We start from the raw sequence: 24714 nt of genomic DNA, 5'->3' as shown, positions 1-24714 counted from the left end.
TAGTTGCGCGGTGAAGTGGGAGTGTGTGCTCAACGAAGTGAAGAGAGCCGCCGGCGCAGACACGGTTCGGATGTTCTCGTTTCCCCACTTCGCCGGCAACCCGCTTGATATTTTCGTGACATTGCACTGACAACCACACACGAGCATATACACATCTGCTCACAGCGCCACAGACAGACTCATACAAGCGACAGAATCGAGTTTTCAACGGAGAGGACTGAAAGGCAGCGGTCGCAGAATGTTGGTCTGCATTTGCTTCGTCAGGCGGACAGTCTGTCGCAATGTCAAGCAAGGAGCAAGGTCAGTGCGTCCAATGCTGCTGGCTCTACCTTTGTATGGGCTGTATACGTACTTTGGAAACAGTCCCCGACCTGATGCACGAGCCTCGCAAAACGTCAGCCTCTCTCGCCAGTGTCCGGCAGGCAGAGAAAGACTCACCAGCCATCGATCTGCCAGCTCTGCTCACGCTTGATCCGACGCGCCTCCATTGACTGGTACTGCCACAGGTGATGAACCTGGTGGAGTTTGCCGACCTGCGAGAACCACGCTCCGACCGGGTAGTGGCCCGAAGCGAGTCGGGCCTCGAGTCCGACCCTCCTGTTTCGTTCGGATAGAGCGCGAGCCACTCGTCAGGACAACCGACTTCACAAGAAGCGCAGAGGCGAACTGCAGCCAAAAGGATAACTTTTGACTTGCCATTCGTGTTCCCACTCCAAGAGCGCTCCAGGCTTGATATCGTAGGTCCTCAGCTCATAAATGCCTCCCTTCTCCGCCGGTGGCGACACTTGCCAGAATTTGAACTCGGTATTGAGCTGCGAAGAGAAGCCTTTCGATGAGCGGACCAGGACGGAGCGAGCCAGGACAGGCGCAGCTCGACTCACTTGGCTGGTCCTGCTCTGGATCAAGGGCAGAATCTCCTTGTTGAAGAAGGTCAGGTGCCCCTTGCTCTCGCGGATCGCGTGCTTGGTCTGTTCGAACCCTGGCATGCCATCATACTCGAAAACGTGAACTTTTTCGCCCCAACGAGGAAGCACAAGTGTCGTCAGTCTATGACCTGGACGTGGTAGCCTCGGCTCACGAACAGAACGGGGAACTCAACGAACCGAACGAATCAACCTCGCCCACCACGACCTCCCAGCTTCCGGTCAATCTTGCGTCAAACTCGGACGAGTTGTGAATGCCTTTGTAGTAGTCTGCGATCAACTCCTTGTACTGCTCGACGTGGTGAGGCAGGACCTTGTGCTCTGGCAGGTCGCGACGAGCAAGTGGGGAAGGTGAGGTCAGTGCCGTCCCGCGGACTCGCCGAGGCACCTGAGCTCACTCTGAAACTCGTACACGTATTTCTGTCGGGCAAGAGCGGTCAGTTCAGACGATCCGGAAGCGACTCAACGGCCTCAATGGTCCTGTTCGACGATGCCCCCACTTCTAGGCATGTCCCCGGTCCTCGCCGCTTGCATGCAGGCCAAAGACCTCGTTCCGTGCAGTGCCTTCGCTGAGACCGTATGTGAGGGATGAACAAACGTACATGCCGTCCTACCAACCTCGAGTGCTGGGTGCCCGCTTCCTCCCTCGCCTCGGAACTGCCATGGAGCACCGCCGAGATGGCGTCTTTGACTGCGCCGAGTTGAGGCGTGTTGACAATGGACCTCGACTGCTGGGTTGCGCAAGGCACTGGCAGATGAGTGAGCAAGGGTGAGGCTGCGAGCGCAGGTCGAGCCAGACCCGCCGCGGTCACAGAGGACAGGCCGGCGCTAGGCGAGACAAGTGGGCGAGCGAGTGAGAGGAGTGCGTGCGAGCGAGTCATCTCCTGCGATCGGAACAAGCTGAGAAGGCAAAAAGATGATAGTGTGCAAGAGAGTGGGGCTCGACAGCGGAGCGCGGGGGAAAAGCGAGAGACATTGCACGCGCGCGAAAGACACTGAGAATCTGAGCCCGCCCCTGAGTAAAAACTTTCATCTCTCGCTCCTGCGCAAGCATTCGCCGCGTGAGCGATCTTCCCGCCCGTCTCGGCGTTCGCCTCAGAGCATCATTCAGCACTGCGCGTTTGCGCCTAGCTATCGGCTGCTCCGCTCGTGCCGCCTGCCAGCTGCCGCTGCTCGTGACCTCCGGACGCCTGTTTCTCTTCAGCGTTTCAGCCGCCGCGCCATGTCTTCCACGCAGGCAGCCGCATTCGGCGCTCACGCAGCCGAGGTGGCTCAGGACGAGCCGTCGCTCATATCGACGGCCGAGTTAGCCGACCCACCGTCGACCGACCTCGCCAAGCTCGGTGGCTTTGACCTGTGGAGGGACATGGGTGAACCGAAATATGTCGTCGCGCCTATGGTTGACCAGAGTGAGCTTGTGAGTGCGCCGCGCCCCTCTATCTTGCCCTCGGCCCGCGACGCTGATTTTCATTCCACCTTCGCGCGCAGGCCTGGCGTTGCTTGTCGCGACTGTATGGCGCCAACTTGTGCTACACTCCCATGTTTCACGCGGCTCTCTTCTCGACCCAGCCAAAGTATCAGCACGAGATGTTCGATCTCACGCCCGACTCGATCGAAGGCGTTGCTCCCTACGACCGACCGCTCATCGTCCAGTTTTGCGCGAATGACAAGGACCAGTGGCTCGAGAGTGCCAGGAAACTGCAAGGCAGGTGTGATGCCGTCGATCTGAACCTGGGATGTCCTCAGGGCATTGCGAAGCGGGGGAGGTATGGAGCGTTCCTCATGGAGGAATGGGATCTGATTAGGTCGATGAGTGAGGCTTCCCTGACTGTTTCGCTGGCGTCTCGCACAGCTGACGCACAGATCACGAATCATCGCAGTCTCGCATCTTCACAAGAATTTGGCGATTCCCGTTACCGCCAAGATCCGCTGCTTCCCAACCCTGTCCAAGACGCTTTCCTATGCTGCACATGTCTTCTCCTCGGGCGCGCAGATCCTCACCCTGCACGGTCGGACGCGAGAGATGAAGGGTCAGCTGACCGGGTTCGCCTCGTGGGACAAGATTCGCCAAGTCGTTCAGCTCATACAACCCAAGATCCCGGTCTTGGCAAACGGTGGTGTACCTGGATCTCAGCAGCTCACGCCGTGCTTAGAAGAGACCGGCGCGAACGGCCTTATGAGTGCCGAGGGGAACCTCTACAACCCAATGCTATTCAACCCGGCAAACGGTCGACAAGGCCGAGAATACTTGTCAAAGCTGTCGCCCGAGATGCGGGGCGCGATCGAAGAGTGTGACAAACAGCTCGAAGGAACGTGGGATATCTTGCAAGCGGCGTATGCACCAGCGCCGTATCTCGCCGCGCAATACCTCGCGATTGTGCTCACGATCCCGAATGGTACGCAAACTTCGACTTCGGCCATCAAGGCTCACCTATACAAGATGTTCCGACCTGTCTGGGCCGTTGACCAACACACCGACATGCGGGAGAAACTGGGCCGAGCCGGACAGAGAGGGCTCGAGTATCGTGAGATCGTTCAGGAGTACGTCGAGTGGGTCGAAGAGTTCACGCAGCTCATCAAGGTGAGTCTCTTTCGATAGGGAAGCTCGCCCGACAGCCTCGGCCTCGTACTGAGGACGACTTGACATCTACAGGCGGATCTCGCGACTTCGCTCTTGCCACTCGGATCGTACCGGCCGCTCTCTCAAACGGAAGTCGACACGCTCTATTCCGGCATCGTTCCGTACTCCCATTGCCAGCCTTACCTCCGGGTCAGCAATCCCGAGAATGAACAGGAAGAGACCGCTTTAAAAAATGTAGATGCGGACGCCAAACGCAAGCGAGCTGAAATGGAGGAACCGGTGCTCGGTAAGTTCTTCAAAGAACTTTCGGTCGCGTACCGCTCCCAACTGATCGTGCAAGCGTTCAAGATGCCAAACGTTCGAAACTTGCGACAGAAACAGTTGGTTCGGAGAACGGCGATGCGCAGGCGAACCCGATGTGCGCGAATCACTCGACTCGACCCACACCCGTCTTCCCGAAGATCCCGGCGGATCCGCCAGCACTGCCGTCTCCCTGCACGAACTTTGGTTCTTCGAAATGCGCAAACCTGGCTTGCAAGGTGTGCTGCGCGACCCTGCGTCGGCGCGAGCAAGACGGGCACGATTTCGCGTGCGAGTTCCACGAGGACAAGGAGCGCAAGGAACGAGAACGCCGACAGGAGATGCAGGCAAACAAGCAACGCAGGAAGGAGAGGAGCTTGGCCAAGGCGAAAGCATACGAGATCAGGGATCAAGAAGCAGCGGAGCGGAGGCGCCTGGAGAGGGCGTCGGCGAAGGCAAAGAAAAGCGAGCGTCAAGTCACATGAGCGCAGGTCGAGTTTCTAGCAAGGACTGCATCCGGCCCCGCGATTGCGCCTGTTCAAAGTCGAGACAACAAAGTGCACAATGTCGTCACGCGAAATCGTCTTGCCGGCGTCTTGCTAGCAGCCATTCGTATGCTGTGGCCCAGTCTGGGTCGGGATCTGCTACCAAGTAAGCTTCGTTGGCGAGTCGGATAGTTAGAGACCTGATCAATGTCAATATTGAATGCGGGTTCTATCATTACCACAACCCTAAGATGATACAGACGACGAGACTGAGAGGATCGAATCTGCATGAGCGAACTCGAGTTGTCGGGCTTGAAGCTTGAGGCCTAAAGGAGCAGGGAAGAAGCCAACGTACTTGCATACATTGTGTTTGCAATTGCCCGGCTTCGATACCTTTCGATACCTTCGAAGCTCCTGCGACTGTGGAGCTTGACCTACGCCTACGGGAGCGTTCAGATGTCGTCCATAGGCCGACCAAAAGCGCCAGGCGCTGGCTCGCAACATCTCCTCGTCCCCGCTTCAACATCCGCGGCGGCTATCGCTCATCCTGGACCACAGCCCACGAACGCGTCCAGCGTGGCAATTCCTCCGCCACCTCGGCCCATCGGAGCACATCCGTCCTTATATCAGCCTCGCGCATCGTCGCTCGATCAGGAGCTGAGATCGAGACTGGAAGCATTCATCCCTCGGCTTCTCCAGCTGTTCAGACACCAGTCCCGCACACTCGAACACGCCGCCGATGGTGGTACAGGGCCCTTCGACTGGGGCGATGTTCCGCGGGAAGAAGCGGACGAGCTCAGTAAAGCCTGGTTCACCAGCATGAAGCAGCTCAGCGACCAGGATCGGAAGACGCGCGAGAAACTGATGGATTCGGTAGTCGACGAGATGGGTCAACTGCTCACACTGTCAATCTCGAAAATCGACCCGGAATCCCTTGCTCGCAGAGCACACCCAGCGAAAAAAATCCTCAACTCTACCCTACAACCGAACGATCCCAACTCTGCGTCTTCCAGCTCGAGCGTAAATGGCGCCCCCGCCCCAGTTCCGCACGTTGACTCCGGTAACACTATTGCTCTGAGCGAGGCACTCTCGCGCATCAAGAGCCTTGAGAGCAAATTGTCGCGCACGCACGCCGATTTGAAGAAGGCACGCCAGGAAACTGCTGATCAGGAAAAAAGCTTCGGAGAACGACTCCGAAAACTCGAGGAGCGGACCGTTGACCCGAGGCCGAGGATCCGAGCTGCATCAACAGACCTGTCCACCGGTGTCTCGACGAACGCGCTTCAGAACGGCGGTGCGACTATTCCTGCCGCGATGGGATCAAAGGACGGAGAGTTTGCGAGCCTCAAGAAAGAGATGGCGTCAATTAAAGGAAGGGTTCAGGAGACTGAGAACGGCCTGGGCAAGCGAAAGAGGGAAGAATCGGACGATGGCACCAGGGATCGAGCGAAGATGACAGAGCTCGAAAGCCTGATCGCAGCTCATTCCAGGAAGCTGGACAACGCTCGAAACGAGTACATCGCGCTTCACGAAAAAGTGAGTCGCGTGTCGCGCCCATCAATCTGGGACAGTAAGCTTATGCTCGCTGAGTCATGGCAGCTCAGTGGGCAGCTTGCCGCTTACGATCTTCCGGCTTCATCTTCCCCTACGCATCCTGGACAATTATCAAAAGCGCTCGATCAGCTCTCGAGCCAAGTCTCCCGAATCCACAGCATCACCGAGCTCGAATCGAATCTGCTCCGCGGTTTCTACGATTTCCTCTGTGTTGACCACCGGAACAGGGATGAAGCCTCTGGCATTTCGCTCGTTCTCGATCCCGAACTTCCCGCACTGTACTCCGGCACCCCTGTCGAGGACGTTCCGGTGCTCGTCCGAGATCGGTTGAGTCATGTATACAAGCGAGTCGCCCAAGTAGAGCAGGCTTCGAACCACTTGGAGGATACGACTTTCCATCAGGCTTCGGGACTAGGAGATTTGAACAAGGCGGTCCAGAGGATCAAGAATGAATGCGAATTACTCAAACAGTGAGTTCTTCGCTCTTCCGTATCGCCACTCGAAACTGATCGCGTGCGCAACAGAGCAATTCGCAGAGGCCAGGAGTCTGTTGCGTCTCTGCGTCCTTCACAACAGCAAGAGGTTGTGCCTAATGCTCAGTCGGCCAAAGGCGTAGATATGGACGACCATTCGGCCGAGAGCGACGTAGAGGAAGGCGAGCTGGTTGCGAAGCAACTCGGGCGCAGTGGCGGAAAAGCGAGTACGCACACGAGCACACAGAGCTCTACCGCGCATGAGCCGACCAAGACGGCGGTAGCGCAAAGCGATCGGGCGATGGAATGAAGAGGGACCGCTTGAACCGCAATCTACGAGATGTGAGAACGTGACGTTCCTGGCAGTTTTAGTCCGTGAGGCAGAGCTGGCGCTTATGTAGTTGATGTATCAAACTATTCGCTAGATCCGGGCTTCCCGACTTCGTGCCCGTCTGCGGCTATTCTGACGGGACCCTTCACCGCAGGATAACCTCCGACACCGTGCACGATCTCTTCCGGAATGCCAGACTCTGCCTGTAATTCGGCAATCTTCGCCGTTTTCGAGACGTACTCTCTGGTCGGTCGAAGCGACCCGGAGGAGAATTCGTGTTGTCGCTTCTCGAGCTGCGGGAAGGAAGCATTGTAAGGTCGTATCAGACTAGAGCAAGGCGCGAAATACTCACATCATGGGCATACATGGCTGCTCCGATGCGATTCGAGATCGAGAAAATTGGCCCCAACAGCGGGGCGCGCTCAAAGACGCTCGCAGCGAAGCCGAATGTCCTGTATTCATTCTGTCGTTCGACGACCCACAGGTCGATCTCGTTCGGGGTCATCCTCTTTGCCTTGAAGTACTGTTCGAATCCATGTTTCTGTCAGTGTTGCTGCTAATTGCGCGTCAAGCGGGAACAAACCATACGGGCTCGTGCAGCTGTCGTGCGAGCGTGAGAGACCGGATCGAGCTCATGACGCACAGCGCGAGTCCCGGGACAAACGACAGCGGGGTGAGAAGAACTCGAGGCGAGCCGGGCGGAGTCAGCCTCGCACGGCAGGTCCAGTCCATCGAGCAGCAGCTTACCTCTCAAGACAAACATGCGGAAGAGCGGGGACGCGAGTTTCCTGTAGAACGGTTGTCGCTGCGAGCTCCGCTTGGCGCGCTCGAAGGGGGGTTTGCTCCACTCTTCGACGTAAGGTTGCCAAAAGCTGGCGGCTGCGAAAACAGCGTGCAAAAATCAAGGTCGTGCGAGTTGGCGAGCGGTCGCAGCGGATAGACGCGCGGCGGAACTACTCTCGAGTGACTCACGTTTGCCTCTGCTCTGCACGGTCCACTCGTAGACTTGAGTGCGGCTCTTGCCGAGCTCGCGCTTGAGCAGCCATTCGAGCACGAGCGTGATCTGCCCCAACACGAGCATCCAAGTTGTGTACTGGACCGGGCTGACCCCGAGCAGCGCTGCGTCGTGAATGTTCCTCGGCGAGAGTGGCGAGCGCGAGAGAACATAGACCACGTAAAGCCTGGTGACCGGGAGCGAGAGGAGCGCGAGCGGCAGGCAGATCAGGAGCGCCCGTTTGATCGATCGGCGCGACTGTTCCCACAACGGCTTGTGCAAATTGCGGTCGGTACAGAGTCGGTACGCTCCGACTCAGAGTTCGGGTTCGAGACGGCGTCAGTCGTGCACGAACGTTATATAGCCGGCGGGGTGAGGACTTCGAGCTAAAGTGCGCTTGCGCTTACCGACGCAGTAGCTTGGTGGGAATGGCAGAAGTTCGACTGGCATAGTCTGTGGGCGGGAAGCTGAACTGTGCCGGAGACGAGCTGCAAGAAGCACCGCTGCGCATCCGGGTTAATCTTGTACGTAATGTATACGATACGGGTTCCAAATACCCTCGCGTCTCAGTTGCCCACCTCTCCTAGCAGCAGCCTGTGCATCTTTCGTCGCCCCGAACTGCAGCAGGACTATCTGCGAGTCGCCAAATTCCCCGCATGGCGCCGAACGAGGCCATCAGCAGCTCCCCCACACGGTGCGCCTGTCGCCACGGCGATTGCGCGCAGGTCCGCGCGGGTCCGCTCGATTTGAGCTCGCCACGCCGCGCCGCAGGCTTCGATCTGCTTGTTCTGGTACGCTCGTCTCGACGTCGGTCTCGGATTCGCAAAGCGTCGAGCGCACGCTCTTCGTGCTACATCGAGAGCCTCGATCGCTCACTTGTCCTGATTCCGTTGCAGGGTTGTGGTGGAGGCCCAATAGAAACAAACCTGTCGTGTTATCTTGTCAAGGCAAAATCTGACAGCTGGCAGGACGGCTGCGTTGCCCTTGAAGGTCCGTCCCGAAACAACCCTCCCAAAGTCGTCCTCAGGCCTGACCCTTGAAACCGGCTCGATCCTCCTGTGGGCTCAGGCGGCTCTACAATCGGCGCAATCGCAGCCCTTGTTGAAGCTAGTTCACATTCTTTCGAGGGCTTTGGTCTCGGAATCGGTGTTGATGAGGGCGAGACGAGGGATACAACGCGGCTCCCGAGAGACTACAGCGGTAAGAGTGCAGGCAAGATCTGGGAAATGATAAAGTGGGCCGATAGAGCTGCACCTTGTCGTCGTTCCGCCGTCGCACGAGCTCACTCTCGATGATCAACAGGTCATTCTCCATCACCCACGCCCATCTCGACCATGTCTCCGGCCTCGTCATATCTTCAGCTGCCTGTACGGCTGCGAAAGACGTCTTCGGATTGCCAAGCACGATCAAGATCCTCGAGGGCATTATGGACTTTAGTGTATGGCCAAATCTCGGCACGCGAGATGCCGACTCGACTAGAGGCAAGGCCTACATCTGGAGACCGTGAGTCTCCTTCGGCTGACTTTGGTCTTGCGCAAGCTGAGATTATTGATTCTCCAGCATTGACTCGCCGGATGCGCGTGGCTCTCTTCCTGCGTTCCGATTGTCAAAGCAGCTCACTATGACCGCCCTGCCGATCTCTCACGGAACCGATCCGTCTAAGTCTTCTCCCGAGAGTGAAGCGGCGTATCTGTCGACTGCATTCTTCGTGCGCAACGAAGAGTCCGGTTCAGAATTTCTCTTCTTCGGAGATGTCGAACCCGGTAAGCCTCTCAGAATGAGATGTTCATGCTGCGCCGGATATGCGCCTGACTCCATTTACAGATTCCATCTCATGTCACCCGAGATGCCTTCCGGTCTGGGAAGCCGCAGCCTCCAAAATCGTTGATGAGAAACTCGGGGTCATCTTTCTCGAATGCAGCTACCCTGTAAGGCGTGCATACAACTTGAGAACCGTCTAAAAGCTCGATCAAGCCAGGTACTGAATTTACTTTTGCATTCGAACAGTCCTCGCAACCCGAGGACAAGCTTTTTGGTCACCTGTCGCCGCCTTTCGTGCTCGAGGAATTGAAAGTTTTGGCGCAATGCGTTGTCGCGGAGAGGGCGAAGCGGGGCCTTGGCGCGATCGAGCATCCGCTCAGTGGCGTTCATGGTGAGCACTACCTGTCTCGTCAAAGAGCCGAACTATTGCGCAGAAGTCACTTGACTACTCGTCCGGATGAATAGTTGTGATCCAGCATATCAAAGACGATATTTTCACGCCGGAGTCCAACAAGCGGAACCCTGTCGAGGCAAAACCGCGTCCACAGCCGCTCGAAATCGATTCAATCAAAGCTTCTGCTAAGACGACGTCCGATCTCGGCACAACCAAATCACCCCTATCAATGTCACCACCAATTGCCACGGTTCCCTTGCGAAGACCCTCAGTCCAACTCTCCCAGTTCTCCTTTCCTTCGTCATCTCCACATCCGTCGTCCGGAGTCGGCTCGAGACGCAGCTCTCTCTTCCCGACTCCGATACATTACTCTTCGGCTTCCAGAACATCCTTCGCGACGCCCTCCAGAAAGCTGTCAGGCTCGATCCTGCTGAATCCGTTCGACCCGCATGAGGGAATCGATCACGGCAGGCGGAAATCCACGCCAGGCGGCTTTAAATTCGGCTCTGCGCCAGCTTCGAAGTCGCGAGCGAGCTCAACAGATGCGTCTGCGCTGCTAAGCGTGGAGCAAGAACTGCAGCAAGATGACCAGCTTTCATTGCAACCTGACGATCAGGACATTGTGTCACTAGAGGTCGAAACCGTCGAGGAGACTGTACATGAGCGGATAGAGCGGGAACTGTACGAACTCGAGGACGACGCGTGTACGGGAGTCGAGTTTGTCATTGCACGCCAAGGGATGCGCCTGAGTGAGCGCCACTTTCTCTCGCTCGTTCGATCGACTGGTACGTGCTGCCGGCAGCTGATTCCGGTGAGCCGAAACAGTATTCTGAATAGCACTTCAAGACGGCGAGCGGGTCCTCGAAGTGTACGCCATGCCTCGCCTAGTTGGTCCGTTCCTCGTCGTGGCGCAAATTGACAGGACCATTCTTGAAAGGTCACTGTGGTGCAATCAATCCCGATGGTTCGCAAGGCGCGCTATGTAGCAGACGTTAGCTCTTCAAGCGTAAAGCGAGAGACGGTGAAAGAGGAACGGATAGAATGAGAAAGGGAACGGGACTGAGCGAAGCGTCTAGTTAGGTTGAAAAGATGGCAGTCTTTGGGTCGCGCTGTGTCTCCCGCTTGAGGACCTCGAGTACAGCATATGAACCAGTCCATCTCCTCGAACACAAGCAGAGGTAATGATAGGCAGCAAACAACTGGCAAATGTCGTATTTGGTCAGACATTCCTGAGCAGGTGAAGGATAGCGCAAATATCGCACCCTTGAAGAAGTCTGAAGCACAGGTCACGACTACCTTCATGCTGAGATTTGCAGAGCGCGGACAAGGCCGGATTGCGGTTGAAGTTAGACGTGCACCGTCGATCGCTCGAAGCTGCGGTTCAAGTCAACTTCGAGATGACCCTCAGTCCCCCATCAAGACCGCTTTCGTCCCGCCAAGCTCCAATTTGCCGCTGAATACGCGTTTCCACCTTCAACAGCGGTAGCAGAGCGAGCGACTTTGGCCCCCACTTCCCGCGTCTCCCACTCACCTCGGACAGCGCCAGGCCTCCTCCAAATCTTACACACAACGAGCAGGACAAACTGACGACCCGCGATAGATCATGGACACAGATCCGTTCTATCAGGTCAAGGCGTCAGTCTGCATTCTCCCTCGTAACTGTCCGCTTGAAGGCTTCTGACCCGTCCGTGTTCGCTCGCGACCACCAGAGAGGTGCAGGTTGCGCTTCAGGCGATAGAATCACTGCATCGAGCCTACAAAACCACCCCAGACGACTGGACCCTCGCAGAGCTCAGAGCAGCACTTCAAGCCATCAATCCCGATGTGCAGGAGTTGGAGGAAACCGTGCAGGCGGTAGAGGAGACCGGAGTCGCACGGCGGCTGAGCATCGAGACGAGCGAAGTCAGGAGACGGAGAGAGTTTGTGAATCGCGTGCGGGATGAAATCACCGTGCGCTTCTCGAAATCTTTCTCACACGGCGCGACGCACCTGAATCCGCATGAGGCACCAGACAATATGGAGACAACTCCCCTCCAATTCGAGTAGGTCGCCTTCACCCGTAAGTCCTGCAGCACATGAGTCCTCCTTCAATTGGGGACGAAGACGAGCCGACGATTCCTAATGCTATGCAGGAAGCATACCGATCTCGCTATCTCCCCGCTGCTTCCGGCACGGCTCGGACGCCTACAGCAAGCGCTCCCATCGATCGGCCCTCGATCGACTCAGACGAACGGGACCGAGATCCAGATGCAGAATTTGAGCAACAACATCAATCAGTCGGTAGCATTTTACTGCTCTCTGGTTCGGAACACAGACTGACCGCGTCTTGACCGTCAGCTCCTGATGGAACAACAAGATAGGACTCTGACAGACATTGCCGGTACGGTCGGATTGCTCCGCGAGCAAGCGAGAGTGATTGGAACCGAGGTTGGCGAGCAAAATGCGTGCGTCTATGCTCAAGCTTTGCTCGCAGCTTGACCCTGAAGCTGATGGCCTCCTTCGGTCAGCTTGCTCGACGAGTTAGACCAGCAAGCAGACTCGATCTCGTCTCGGCTGGCAAAAGCGCAGAGACAGATGGATAGATTCCTCAGGGACAACTCGGGTACGGCGAATCTCAGATCTCTCAGCATGTCTTGCCTCGCTAATCAATAATCAGACTGCATCAGCATCGCCTTCAAGCTGGTTCATTCTCGCGCTCATCCTTGTACTATGCCTCCTTTTGTTTATCATTCTGTTCACCTGAACGACAAGGCAAACACAGATTCTCGCAAAGGAGGCCCTTCTTTAGACATGCTGGTCAATTCCTAGCGCAGCCTCAGTGTCGGACGCGTGGTGCGCGACATCCTCGCGTCATAGTAACGTGCCTTTGAGACTCATTTAGACGCCGCTTGGTGGTAAAAGGTCGTTGCACACAAACCCTAATCGAGGTCAACCTCCCACTCTGCCACGAATTGATAAATCTTCCTCCTGTTGTGCTCGTCGACCTCGGGCTTGCCTCCAACAGCGAACAAGCTTGTTAAAATTTGTTTCGCGACCTGCGTGCCCACATCGGCTTCCACCGCTTCGCCCTCTTGACAGTGCTCCAAAATAGAAGGATATTGCGGTCGAGGTGGGGGCGGTCCGTCCTTCTTGCGCCGTCTCGGTTGAGGTTTCGAAGGTGGCGGGAAGAATGCAGTCAGGAGAGGCTTGAAGAGCTGCTCGACCAAGCGGTCGAAGATGGGTGCGGACGGCGCAACCGTGAGAGTGTGCATGTAAGGCTGAAGGAGCGCAACGAGAGGAACAGGCCGATCGGCCGAGGTAAGAGTTCCTGACACTCGCTCGAGTTCGTCGAGGAAGATATCGGAGAGATGGAAGGTCAAAGAGTGGGGAGTCTTCGGAGATTCCACGCTGGATTAGGGGAGGAAGAGTCAGCTTGAGCAATAGAATATGCAGTGGTAGACATACTGCAAAGGACCACCGGGACCGGTGAGAACATCGTTGTAAAGCTCGATGGCACGTTCGTCCCAGTCCTCTCGCTCGAGGAACCTGAAGCCAACTTCGACGAATCTCCTGATGAGCATGTAGAATTTGTCGATCCTGAGGTGCGACATCTGTCAGCTCGTCGCACAGCGCGATCGAGGCGCACAGGCGCCAGGACATACCTCAGCCGGTCCAAGCCAACCCATTCGCGGCAGACGGTAGCCCAGAACGCTTTCAAGAAGCACAGGGTGCTCTTGACTCGCTCGACACGGCCGTTTTTCTCCGGTTTGGCACTCTTGGGCCTGACTACCAGTGTGAGATCGGCAAGTGTTTGCGCGAGCGCTTGTTGCACCAACGGTTTGTCCGACATCCAGAAACCTAGAAGCTTGTCGTGAGCATACGAGACCGCGCTCGGCCTTGTGTCAACATTTCGACTGACAGTAGTAGATGCCTTTCCAGAGTTTGGCCATCTCGAGCGATTCCAACCGCGAATCCGGGTGCCACTCCTTGTCCCAGTCCAAGTCTCCGACCGCGAGGAGCTCTGCGTCTTGACCCTCCTTCAGGGGCAGCTTGCCCGCCGAGAGGAACTTGGTCAGAGAAGCGACAGCCTTGTCTCTGATCGGCTTCTCACCTGCCACCGCCAGCGACTGTCAGTCAGCGGCCACTCTCACGGCATTGACATGAGCGATGCATACGCACTGGAAGCGAGGAACTTGCCCAGAGGCGGCACACCGCTCTGGTGAGAAGTCGAAGAAGTTCGTTTGATCTTTTTCGAGGGCGGAGGACTCCTGCCTTCATCGGACGCAGAAGGTGCGGGTCGCGTAGGCATTGTCTAAAGCGGACTCGGTGCTGGTCGAATGGTCTGATGTGGTTGTTGAGCGACCAGGGACACGGTTGAAAGAGTGATCGAAATTCGGATTCAGATTATTAATATTGTGATCATGATACCGTTGCACTCGATATGCTTCAGCCCTTAGGCAGCGGAATGTCTGATCATTAGCCTGCTAGTGCCGTAGACAACACTTTTCAGGAGTTGGCAAGATCCCTCGATAGGCTCGCTTTCTCGGCCTATTGGAGAACAAGCCAAGCATCATTTCGTAGACTTTGCCGGAACTAGAGTCAGAACTCGCTCTACGCAAGCGCAGTAAGGCGGAGAACGGATTGCAGTGCAGCGGAAGAAATTTCATGCGCGGTTGGAACAACAAAGAGCAAGAGAGAGACGAAACAGCTGGAGGAGCCCTAGCCTCTAGGTCCTTGAGCGTAGCAGGGTACGAGGCGATCCTGTATCTTTTGCAACCTCGAGTGCGCAATCGGCGTGCCAGGCGAACACAGGCGAACGGCAGGTTTGATCGTACTTTTGGGATATTTGCGATCTCTATCCTCGTTGCGCGACCGAACCAACCCTTACATCGTCGAACTGCTCGGTACCGACATAGCCGCCTCGCATAGAGCTTCTGACGTTTTGTACAAATCGGTCTCGGTTCGCTCGTAGATCGTTCGCGGCGTCTAGCAGCGATCGCACGTCAAACAACGGGATCAGCAATTGCGCATGAAGTGATTGTCGCGAGACTCTAGACGGACCTTTATTGAGGGGGTCGTCGGCATTGGGTTCAAGGAACAGATACTGGATCCCGACCATGACGGCGTTGAGGTTGAGCACGGGTTTCCAGTCTTCTCTCAAGATGTTGAGGCACACATTGCCGGCGAGATCCAGGTTAGGGTGGTAAATCTGAGGCGGAGAACGATTCGTCGTCAGAGTTGCGATCGATGCAGGTGAGACATCAGCACGAGAAATGGAGACGATTTGAAGTTGCGAAAGAGTAGAGAGTACTGACTTTTGGAACACACTTGACCTTTGGAGCATCGTGGGGATAGTTGTTGTTGATCGCAAAGGTAAACTTGAACGAGCCGCCTTTGTACATTCCTGTGGTGAAGCTCAATTTGCCTCAGTCCCGATCCGGTGGTGCTCTTCGGCCTCGGCCCTCGACGTACCTTCGTCGGGCGTGATAGTGAGCTCGAAATTGAGGAGGTCTTCGGGATCGGGGAAATGGGTCTTCATCGTCGACGGCAAGTCGAGTTCAGTCAGGTCTGCGAATTCACGCGGCGATGGTTGATAGGGGTCCGAAAACACAAGGTCAGCTCTGTGCGTCTCAGGACACTGGGCTCTCTGCTGTTTGCTCCCTCGCGCTCCGCACTGTTGCTGCTCGCTACCACTGTGGCTTGTCAAGGACAGGCAGATTCAGGGCTAGCGCCTCGAGGTATGACCACCCAGCTCGCTGCTGCAATGTGGTCGTCTGGCTTTGAGATCGAGCGTCGACCTGCAAGAGGTCGCTCTGGATCGTACGTCGCGGCCGAGAGACTCGCCTTTCTGAACGCGGATCAGCGCAGCCGATGTTTTGGGCTTCTTCTTGGCTGCTGCCTCTTCGTTCTTCTTGAGTGACCAGATCTGCGGAGAGCGAGCGATAGCACCGAGTCAGCGTCTGCCGCCTGGCAACTGGCACCTGGCTCGATCCAGGTCGAGGGTGGAGGCGCATCAAGACGGAGTGTTCAACCATGTGTCTTACTTTCATCATCTTGAAGCGAGTTCACGGGGTGTGGGCGCTGGAGGAAGGCTACTGTGCGAGGCGAGATGACGCGGACCTGGAGGAACGATCCCGAACGAATGTCGCCCGGAGTCCTCAGTCCGGACCGCCGGCGAGACGCGCCGGGAGACTGTGGGCTCCGCCTTTCTTCCTCTCTCCTTCGACTCGCCGAGCTGCGGCGTGCTCAGGCAACTATGATGCGCGCGCGGACAGCTGCCAGCGGCCCGCGGTTGGCGACAGGCTCGACTGCGCCGATACGGACGAGTTCCTTATCGTACTCGACACGAGCTCGCGTACGTCCTCAGCTTCTTCTCGCGGGCACCGCGCGTTCGAGGTCAACCCTGGTGCTCATCGGTCACTCTGCAGCAGCAGGACGCGCAGCGCAAGCTGCAGCTCGTAGACGCGACCGCAACCTCGCGCGCACCGGCCTTGTTCGACTCCTTCGGCAGAAGACACGATTACTTACGCATCAGCCTCACCGAGAAATGCAACTTGCGGTGCACCTACTGCATGCCTTCGACCGGAGTCCCCCTCTTGCCGCGGGAAGAGATCCTCACGACTGACGAAATCGCCAGGCTGGCCAAGCTGTTCGTCGAGCACGGCGTCACCAAGATCAGGTTGACCGGAGGGGAGCCAACCGTTAGGAGAGATCTCGTCGACGTAGTGTGTACGCGTGCGGTCTCGTTTCGTCTCGCTGCACGTCCCGCTAACGTCGCCCTCTCTGGCCTTGCGTTCTAGCGCGCATCTCGGCGCTCTCGCCTGCTGTCCAATCTCTCGGGATCACGTCGAATGGAGTCACGCTTCGACGACACCTCCCGGCGCTTGTTGATGCTGGCCTGACCCACCTCAACCTGTCCCTCGACACCCTCGACGAGTTCAAGTACGAGCTCATGACAAGGCGGCGAGGATTCAACAAAGTCATGGAGAGCTTGCAAGTGGCCAAGTCGCTGCGGGATTCGCACGGGCTCAAGGTGAAGCTGAATATGGTCGTCATCAAAGGTGCGCGCGAGCGAGAACGCCAACCCTGCGCCTCTTTCCGGGCAGATTTATTGACCTCTCCTTCCCCCGCGCAGGTCTGAATGATATGGAAGTGCAAGATTTCGTTCAGTTGACTAAAGATGAAGATATCACGGTGCGATTCATCGAATATATGCCGTTCGAAGGTGAGTCGGGTCGGCCAATACCGAGCCGTCTGTGGTGCTGATGACATCCTCTTCCCTCCAACTTTTTTTCCGTTTCCGTACAAAGACAACAGATGGTCAACGGACAAATTGGTGCCTTCGGCGCTTTTACTCTCACAGCTTTCCCGCCGATATGCTGCAATCGACAAAATCAGCGATGCTCCTTCGGATACCACCCGCGCCTATCGGATAAAAGACTACAAGGGAACGTTTGGTTTCATTAGCTCCATGACGAATCATTTTTGCGGTTCGTGTTCGCGGTTGAGGATAGCTGCGGATGGAGGCATGAAGGTCCGAACATCCGTCTCGCGCTTGTCCTGTCATTCCGCTCGCTCACTCTGAATGAATTGCCCGTACAGGTTTGTCTATTCGGCCCGCCTGCTCTTGCTCTCCGTCCACTCCTCCGCTCTCTCCCGGCGACACCCGAGAACGATTTGTATTTGTCTCGAAAGATCGGAGAAACGCTTTGGGGAAAGAAATTTGCGCACAACGGCCTGGGAGGTATGTTGGGGATTCAGGCCAAAGGGAAAATGGGCAGCATGGTTGGAATTGGTGGCTGATCGCTCTGCACTGCAGGTATGTATCGAGCTTGGTCACCAAGAACGGGAGCAACAGCAGGGACTCAGTTCATGACTTTCGCAGGGCCTGCACGCGCGATTAGTCCAAGAGTCTCCGTTGGGCAGCCGTCTCGTCCACGCAAAAACAAGCGACTGGATTCTCCGATGTGGATCTCTGCCGCCTTTCGCCACGACGCTTCCAACTCGGATAGGAGTCGCCTTTTCTCTACCCAGGCTACACAGGGCTGTTCGTCAATGCCGGCACCTGCGCTTTCTCACATCGATCCAGACACAGGAAAGGCTTCAATGGTAGACGTCTCGTCGAAAGAGATCACCGTGCGCACCGCAACGGCGAAGGGGAAGATTTTTCTGAACGAGGCCGCTTATTCGCTCATCGATTTCGGCACCGAAGATGCGCCATCGAGGCCGACTATGCGGACCAAGAAGGGCGATGTCTTGTCGGTGGCTCAGATCGCTGGTATGATGGCGGCAAAACAAACGTCTACTCTCATCCCGTTGTGCCATCCGCTACCACTATCGCACATCTCAGTCCATCTCACGCCCTCGGACGCGGACCACTCCATCGAGATCACCTGCTCTGCTAGGTGTCAGGGACAAACTGGCGTCGAGATGGAGGCGCTCACGGCCGTGTCGATTGCTGGATTGACGGTGTGGGACATGTGCAAGGCAGTGGCAGGACAAGAGATGAGACTGGGTGAAATCAGGGTGGTCGCTAAGTCTGGAGGTCGGAGTGGCGATTGGACCCGGAGCAATGAATGAGGGACTTTCCTCTGCGGAAGCTGCAGCGGGAAAAGAATGCATTGGTTGCTCGGCATGCAGTTCATCGCTGCTGACAATATCCGAACAAGAGCTCATTGCAATCACACATGCGCCTTCTTGCCTTTCGCTTGAACAATTGTCGTCTTCCGTGCTGTCTAGCTTCCAATTCGTTAGAGACCGAGCGTGGGGAGGCCAGCGAGCTTCATCTTGACCGCGACCTCGAGTAAATAGTCGAGGCATTCGGCTTGTCCCTTTGCTTTCTCCCAGTCTGGCGGAGAGGCGATGAGCACAAGATCTCAAAGCATTTGGGGCAAACAAGGGGACCTACCGGCGCCCCATGAATAGGTACCATGCCGACGGACGAGCACAGCGGGCTGATACGGAAAAGCAAGTCAGCGAAACGGGTGTGATCGCACGAGCCCAGCGAGCACATACTGCGTCAGGATAGTCACGCATAGCCTGCAGCCAAGTGTAATAGGGAGCTGTTAGTCGAAAAGCGGAAATCGTCATGCTGATCAGGAAAGCGTACCTGCTCCATACTCGCGGCGAGATCCTCCTCCTGCGGCGTGTTCTCGATAATCGGGATAACAAGCTCGTCAAGGTAGCTGAGCGCGGAGCCCATGCCGCCGATGCGCATGCCTTTGATCATTTCCTGATGCGATATCCGGAACTCTTTTCCTGGCCACAGTAGGGTCACCATGACGGCATGCTGCGAGTGAGTCTGCAGGTCTCGACACTCAGTTTTAGCGCAAGCCGTTGAATGGCCGCGCGGGCTGGGTGGGGCTTACATGGATGCAGGCCCCGCAGTCTCGGAGCTCATAGGCGTTGTAGAACAGCGGAGTGCATTGCGACTGCTTGAGAGGCTTGTGCACCGGCCAGCGCAGGAAAGCACGTTCCTGTATTGCGACAATGAAGTTGCGCGGGTCAGCACGGAGCATCCCGTGCTCAATCGAGGGACAGACCTTGAGGGTAAGCACAAAAATGTCCTCGGGCTGAATGCGCTCTTTTTGCACTCCGGACGGGGCGAGGTAAACCTTCTCGCTGTAAATGACAAAGAGGTGAGGCTGCGTCAGGCGCGGGCAAGACAGCCATATCGACCAAAGGTATGGAAAGCGACTACGAACCCCTCACGCAGCGAGATGCCTCCGCCAGTGCCAGTTACCCAGCCAAGCTTGTAGAATGAGCGGCACAGTTCAGGGATCAATGCAGCTGGGTGAGTGGTCTCGTGCTCGCCGAACTTGATCAACGAGTGGTCGTTCAATTGATTCGAGTCGGAAGGAGGAGGCGCCAACCTGGGCGTGATGACGAGTAGCATTAGAAAGAATCACATGAGTACACGAGCAGCCGTGAGTCTCACATGTTGTCGGAGGAGGACTGGCTGTCAGGTAGGACGCAGGAGCAGCGGAGGCGCAACAGAAATTAATATTACGGTAGCACGTGCCGTTATCGACAGTTCCCCGACGCGTGTTTTGTACGTGTTCGCATAGTCTACATTTGCGGTACATGACCTTGACTAATGGTCAAATGTGAGTTCTTGGCCACTAGAAGTTGCGCTGAAGCACGGCGCGCATCAAATCCGCACATGCATGCTATAATTATTTAGATCATGGTCCACCCTGTCTTTCTCACATCGAAACGCCCGGAACTGCATCGACTCAGCCTTGCGCTGGTAGTGACTCTCGCGCGATGACGACCTCACAGTATCTCCAGGCGCCCCGGAGCCGGATATGCGATTTCGACGAGGCTACGCTCGCCCTGATCTTTCATCACGCTGGCCTCTCGCACGTCAACCTGTGGATCACGCATCCCGACTATACGACACTCCGTGCGTGCGCACTGGTGGCCCGCACATGGCGTCGACCAGCACAAATGATGCTCTACAGGCACATCCGCATCCACTCGGCGGCATCAATGCTCGCTATCCGCTCGAGGGAATCCCGGCGCTTGATCGAGGCATTCGACACGGAGTACCTCGCTTCGGAAAACCAGTGGGGAATCGACACGTACTGGTTGTTGGACAGGATCGGGAATCGAGGCAGCCTGAAAGGGTTCGGCATCGTCTATGACCCGTTAAGAGGCGCGACCGACGGCCAAGCTCAGCGCGACGAAGACTGGCTCGCATGGGACATCTTGCGCCATCCCGCGTTGTCGAGTGAGCTGCCGTTCCTGACTTTTGTCACCCAAACGTCTCCGCTGATCCGTCTTACTGTCAAATAGGGATCCAGTCTCTGTGCTGCAAGGCGGAATTTATGGATCCAGTAGATACCTCTGCTATCGCTTTGCCCTTGACCCATCTCACTTTCGGCAGACTACCTCTGGTGCACGGGACCGCGCTGCATCAGGCGCTCCTCACCTCGATGAACAGCTCTCTCCACACCATTTCGCTCGATTTCGACCCGGAATCCGCCTCGAAGCCAGCCCTTGACGACTTGATTGAGTACTTTCAGACTACGGCGACAACGCTCAAATACCTCCATTTCCTGAACAAGCCGAATCTCAACTTCCTCATGTCACTGCACTCGAAAATGAACGCGATAAAGATGCCCAGCTTCTTCTCGGTCACCTATCCACTCCTGCCGAAAGCGCTCGCCCCGTTCAACGTTCTCTGCCTCGCTTGCATAAACAATGGCACCTCGCTGGTCGAATTCAAGCTTGTCGAGCCCCCATATCACACACTGCAGGATCTGCCGAACGATGAAGAGCACGAGGCCCTTGTGCTCCGCTATCTTGCAGCTTTCGGCTCGCGGTTAGACAGCTTCAACATAATGGGCAGAAGATTCCGCTTCATGTTCCCGCGCGAATGGTCGGCCAGGTTCACCAAGATTCCAGAAGTAGCAAAGTTCATTGATCGAGCCAGCGCGCGTGGTTGCGACGTGTGGTGCGGGACCGAGCAACGTTTCAGTGCGGCAGCGAAAGGTAGGTCGCGTATTTTCATACTGCCTAAGGGTGTCTGCTTACTTCAACTGCTCGGTGAAACGCTTCAGCGGTTGAAAAGCGCAAAGGCAAACGCGTTGCCAAGAGTGAAGAGGGAAATGATGAATTGGCAGAGGATACGGTCGCAAGCGACTTGGCCAATGCATCGACCCAGAACACGCGGTTAGTCGAAGAAACTGTGCTGCAGGCTGCCGTCGCTGCTTCAACCAAGAAGAAAAAGGCAGTCGCCAAGCCCAAGGTTGCTCCCAGCCTTTTCGGCTCTCGTGAAAAGGACCCGGGTAAGCCGAAGGGCAAGGGCAAGGCTGTCGAACTCGGCAGGAAACCACGAAGTAACGAGAGCACAGGAACAGCACGCGTTGCGGACGGCAGCATTCCTGCCGCTGCGGGTGCTAGCGGTAGCTAGGTGGAGAAAACTGGATCGCCTGGGCGTTTACAGCGCAGGAAGTAGACAATGTCGAAATGGGCGCTGCTCAGAGAAACCCTGTTCAAGAAGGAGAGAGCGCCGAGTCCACCCCGAGTCCCGACTGAGGAGTGCATTTGCGCTCAGCTGAAAAAAAAAAAGCGCGTTGCTTGACTGGCCAGCAGCCCGATAGCTACAAATGTTTCTAGTTCCACGTAGGTTGCGCTTTCCTCGTTCACGAAACAAGCGGTACAACCGTAGGCTCGAATATGGGCAACGGATGTGCTTCAGTGTTGAAAACGTACTGGTCTAGTGGAAGCAACTCTGGGCCCGCAAAGAGGAGCAACAGATACTTGAGAGTTTCGCTCTGAACGAGAAGGCAAGGAGGAAAGCATGGATCAGCAAGCTTGCTTGCGACCATTGTGCGAATGAGCAGGCAGCAACTCACGATCCAGAAGGTCTCCATCCTGTCCTCGTGTCTAACGGGTAGCTCGTCAACATCCAGTACGCTGGCAAATCCGCCTGCAGCGACTCTGCAATGCCTTTCGAAGGCTTCGAAGATGGTCCATCCCTGCGATCAGATTTCAATCAGCATGACCCAAGATTCTGATCCGGATGACAATCTACCCATTCCCTGTAAATCGGATCGCCCGTGACTCGATAGGCCACGAAGAGACTCTCGACTGTCTCGGGTCGGAGGATATTGCGAGCATCGATGGGAGGGTCCGGTGCAGTGAGCCGGCGCGAGTTGATGAACCATTGCCGGCCTGGAGAGCCAGGAGCAGGAACGGACCGCACGGGAGTGTAGGGCGTGAAGAAATTGACAATCTGACAGGTTTGAGTTCTGTCAGTGCAACGTTGAATGAAGAGTCGGAAACTCGAGGGCACTGACCTCGGGCGCCAAGCCAGTCTTGCTTGCGGTATACGTGTCAACACACGTGCTGAGGAGTTCCTTTCCTATGTACCAGTCGTCTTGCTCTCGATCATCAAATTCGCTTTCGAGGGGCGGCAGAGCTAGCGAGCGCGAGAGAGTGGGTGATGTGGAAGCACCAAGAAGGAGAGAGGCCGACAGGAAGCAGACCAAGTGGTCTTGCTGTGGAGCAAGAAGTGCAGCGTCTCAGTGCGGGACGCAGTCGAGCTATGGCGATAGGAGACCAACCTTGGGGACTTCAACGAACTCGCTATATCCTCCAGAATTGTCAGTTTGGGGCCATACTCTGAGGCAAAATGGCTCACACTTCGCCCAAGCGATTCTTCCGCGGCTGCAATTCTGCTGTGAACATGAGTCCTCCTTCGCTGGTTTCCCCGACGCCCCGGCTCCTCTTGACAAGCCACTTCTTGATGCCTCCCATTCCCTTGTCGTGCATAGCTCTGTAGACGTCTTCTGTCTTGTTCGTCTGTAGATACTGTTTCAACAGATATTCGTAGTAGCTGTCTCCACGAGAGCCCAGGCGGATGTCGGAGGGGATAAAGTGACCAGTGTCGGGACTGTAGCGTATTTGTGCCAGAGAAGTGTCAGCCAGGCCGAATGGACTGACTGGCTCGACGAGACGAACTCACCGCATGAATATAGGGACGAGACCGTCCTTCGAGGGCGCTTGGCGGATGACCCGCATCGCCTGTGGACCGGCGTCACAAACCGACGAGTCCATCAGCCAGCAGGCAACAACATCGACAGAATGTGTTCTGCACCTTTTCCGCCACTTGCCAATAGACAGGATCTCCGGTCAGCTCGGAAAGATACTTAAATTCGAGCTGTCGGAGAAATTAGACAGGGTCAGCACGGCGTTAGCAGTACTGTAGCAAGTGACAAGACGAACCTGCAGTGTACTGTCAAAGTCGAGTCATGCAGGACTTGGCGTCAGCGATATTTGACAGGACATGACGTCGAATGGAACTGTTCCGACCCAGCCTCGGCAACGCTGATCAGACCATGATTGTCGGCGTCCGGTAGCCCTTTCTTGCGAGCCAAGTTTACGAAACTGAGCGGAAGACCACTGGGCTGTGTACATTGGGATCGAGGACGTAGACGTCAGCTCGCGCATTAATGTTGACCCTATTAGCCCGGTAAGCGCCATCGATCCGGGAGAGGCAACGTACGGTCTCGAATGCGGGAAGCAACCGATCGGCAAGGTCTGTCGCTTTCTCCAAGAGCATCGAGTCCTGCTCTCCGGAGAGGTGATATGCTGAGAGCAGGCCTCCGAGGACCCTGATCGTGATCTGTTGCACGCAACCGTCAGTTGGCAACGAGCCCGGCTCGAAGGGCGACGTGGGAACTTGCCTCGAACGTGTGAAATTTGTCGTCGAGGACGGACAAGTCGAGGTGGTTCTCAACCCAGTCGCGCGCGCGTTGGTACTCGTCGTGCATGCCGGCGATCCAGAGCGAGTCGAGCGAGTCGACGAGGAAGTAGCCTACTGGGCCTGTCGGAGACATGTTGGACCCAGACTTGGATATTGGGTGGTAACTGTGGTTCGACTAGGCGTGAGCTGCGAGCGGGTGTGCACGAACCGGCGGCAGACTCAACTCGTCGAAACCGAAAGCATCCCGCTCGTACGCTCGGTACGAGTGCTGAACATCGAGTCTGTCAGCAGTGTACCTTCGGTAGGGAGAACAACAGCGAAAGCAGCTTTAACCTTGAGCGCGTCGAGGATGCGTGTGCTGCGGAATTCGTCCCGCTCGATCGCTTGGTACTGCCCACGCGGCCTCGGGGTCTGGCTCGGAGTCGGAGAAGACACACGAGGAGCATGGTATCGCTGATACAGCACGTACAGCGCGAAGAGGCAGATTCCGATGCGGATGAGCCGAGTGAAGAGGCGCACGGGCGAGAATCGAGGCCCGGCGGGTTGGGCACGGGTTGCGGCGGTCGCAGGTTTCGTGACGGTGGAGCTCTGCTGCGTCGCTGTTCGGCGCTTGAGTGGCATCGTCGCGGTGAAGGGGCAACGTCGAGAGGATCGGATTCTTGCGGCCAAGTTGAGAGATCATGCGAATATTATCTACTGACCCGACTCGTCGCAAGCGCATCCA

General features: G+C 56.4%; 13 protein-coding genes across 13 annotated transcripts; 7 read left to right on the top strand and 6 right to left on the bottom strand.

Moving 5' to 3' along the window:
* Positions 1–204: 204 nt before the first annotated feature.
* Positions 205–1804, bottom strand: JCM15063_004219 (NIPSNAP family protein; the record flags this gene model as incomplete). Its single annotated transcript, XM_076677263.1, has 8 exons — positions 205–273; positions 353–371; positions 439–597; positions 697–812; positions 882–1009; positions 1104–1244; positions 1322–1343; positions 1526–1804. 8 exons carry the CDS (start codon positions 1802–1804, stop codon positions 205–207), a joined length of 933 nt encoding a protein of 310 aa, XP_076535782.1.
* Positions 1805–2145: 341 nt separating this feature from the next.
* On the top strand, positions 2146–4289 carry DUS1 (tRNA dihydrouridine synthase; the record flags this gene model as incomplete). The annotated part of the gene is made up of 5 exons (XM_076677262.1): positions 2146–2340; positions 2412–2736; positions 2804–3504; positions 3577–3790; positions 3853–4289. 5 exons carry the CDS (start codon positions 2146–2148, stop codon positions 4287–4289), a joined length of 1872 nt encoding a protein of 623 aa, XP_076535781.1.
* A 456-nt stretch (positions 4290–4745) lies between these two features.
* JCM15063_004217 (uncharacterized protein) lies at positions 4746–6626 on the top strand (the record flags this gene model as incomplete). Its single annotated transcript, XM_076677261.1, has 3 exons — positions 4746–5825; positions 5889–6313; positions 6368–6626. 3 exons carry the CDS (start codon positions 4746–4748, stop codon positions 6624–6626), a joined length of 1764 nt encoding a protein of 587 aa, XP_076535780.1.
* Positions 6627–6730: 104 nt separating this feature from the next.
* On the bottom strand, positions 6731–8091 carry JCM15063_004216 (uncharacterized protein; the record flags this gene model as incomplete). The annotated part of the gene is made up of 6 exons (XM_076677260.1): positions 6731–6940; positions 7000–7170; positions 7236–7330; positions 7395–7526; positions 7620–7955; positions 8049–8091. 6 exons carry the CDS (start codon positions 8089–8091, stop codon positions 6731–6733), a joined length of 987 nt encoding a protein of 328 aa, XP_076535779.1.
* A 206-nt stretch (positions 8092–8297) lies between these two features.
* PDE1 (3',5'-cyclic-nucleotide phosphodiesterase PDE1) lies at positions 8298–11842 on the top strand (the record flags this gene model as incomplete). The annotated part of the gene is made up of 10 exons (XM_076677259.1): positions 8298–8432; positions 8538–8631; positions 8710–8875; positions 8944–9144; positions 9202–9404; positions 9466–9569; positions 9649–9793; positions 9868–10581; positions 11410–11431; positions 11506–11842. 10 exons carry the CDS (start codon positions 8298–8300, stop codon positions 11840–11842), a joined length of 2121 nt encoding a protein of 706 aa, XP_076535778.1.
* A 29-nt stretch (positions 11843–11871) lies between these two features.
* TLG1 (Tlg1p) lies at positions 11872–12539 on the top strand (the record flags this gene model as incomplete). The annotated part of the gene is made up of 4 exons (XM_076677258.1): positions 11872–12072; positions 12134–12240; positions 12304–12398; positions 12463–12539. 4 exons carry the CDS (start codon positions 11872–11874, stop codon positions 12537–12539), a joined length of 480 nt encoding a protein of 159 aa, XP_076535777.1.
* A 175-nt stretch (positions 12540–12714) lies between these two features.
* RRP1 (Rrp1p) lies at positions 12715–14084 on the bottom strand (the record flags this gene model as incomplete). The annotated part of the gene is made up of 5 exons (XM_076677257.1): positions 12715–13183; positions 13241–13372; positions 13438–13633; positions 13695–13886; positions 13955–14084. 5 exons carry the CDS (start codon positions 14082–14084, stop codon positions 12715–12717), a joined length of 1119 nt encoding a protein of 372 aa, XP_076535776.1.
* A 546-nt stretch (positions 14085–14630) lies between these two features.
* Positions 14631–15828, bottom strand: UBC12 (NEDD8-conjugating protein UBC12; the record flags this gene model as incomplete). Its single annotated transcript, XM_076677256.1, has 6 exons — positions 14631–14761; positions 14837–14984; positions 15091–15179; positions 15248–15343; positions 15620–15701; positions 15820–15828. The coding sequence occupies 6 exons, from the start codon at positions 15826–15828 to the stop codon at positions 14631–14633; spliced, it is 555 nt and encodes a 184-aa protein (XP_076535775.1).
* Positions 15829–15917: 89 nt separating this feature from the next.
* JCM15063_004211 (uncharacterized protein) lies at positions 15918–17578 on the top strand (the record flags this gene model as incomplete). Its single annotated transcript, XM_076677255.1, has 6 exons — positions 15918–16066; positions 16143–16504; positions 16576–16836; positions 16911–17000; positions 17086–17309; positions 17378–17578. 6 exons carry the CDS (start codon positions 15918–15920, stop codon positions 17576–17578), a joined length of 1287 nt encoding a protein of 428 aa, XP_076535774.1.
* Positions 17579–17881: 303 nt separating this feature from the next.
* JCM15063_004210 (cyclic pyranopterin monophosphate synthase MoaC) lies at positions 17882–18355 on the top strand (the record flags this gene model as incomplete). The annotated part of the gene is made up of 1 exon (XM_076677254.1): positions 17882–18355. One exon carries the CDS (start codon positions 17882–17884, stop codon positions 18353–18355), a length of 474 nt encoding a protein of 157 aa, XP_076535773.1.
* Positions 18356–18525: 170 nt separating this feature from the next.
* Positions 18526–19670, bottom strand: MDE1 (methylthioribulose 1-phosphate dehydratase MDE1; the record flags this gene model as incomplete). The annotated part of the gene is made up of 7 exons (XM_076677253.1): positions 18526–18623; positions 18684–18729; positions 18791–18814; positions 18885–19076; positions 19144–19251; positions 19318–19396; positions 19480–19670. 7 exons carry the CDS (start codon positions 19668–19670, stop codon positions 18526–18528), a joined length of 738 nt encoding a protein of 245 aa, XP_076535772.1.
* A 371-nt stretch (positions 19671–20041) lies between these two features.
* Positions 20042–21692, top strand: JCM15063_004208 (uncharacterized protein; the record flags this gene model as incomplete). Its single annotated transcript, XM_076677252.1, has 3 exons — positions 20042–20507; positions 20573–21271; positions 21340–21692. 3 exons carry the CDS (start codon positions 20042–20044, stop codon positions 21690–21692), a joined length of 1518 nt encoding a protein of 505 aa, XP_076535771.1.
* A 232-nt stretch (positions 21693–21924) lies between these two features.
* Positions 21925–24611, bottom strand: JCM15063_004207 (glycoside hydrolase family 47 protein; the record flags this gene model as incomplete). Its single annotated transcript, XM_076677251.1, has 14 exons — positions 21925–22056; positions 22138–22260; positions 22317–22517; positions 22582–22782; positions 22849–22870; positions 22926–23177; positions 23250–23308; positions 23382–23444; positions 23510–23519; positions 23576–23691; positions 23790–23909; positions 23959–24154; positions 24215–24258; positions 24324–24611. 14 exons carry the CDS (start codon positions 24609–24611, stop codon positions 21925–21927), a joined length of 1827 nt encoding a protein of 608 aa, XP_076535770.1.
* Positions 24612–24714: the final 103 nt, after the last annotated feature.

Source organism: Sporobolomyces koalae (assembly GCF_050403365.1).
Source record: "Sporobolomyces koalae JCM15063 DNA, S_koalae_JCM15063T_v1_ctg7, whole genome shotgun sequence".
NCBI classification, from domain to species: Eukaryota; Fungi; Basidiomycota; class Microbotryomycetes; order Sporidiobolales; family Sporidiobolaceae; genus Sporobolomyces; species Sporobolomyces koalae.
Note: the sequence above shows the minus strand (reverse complement) of the source record. Positions and strands in the feature narration are given on the sequence as shown.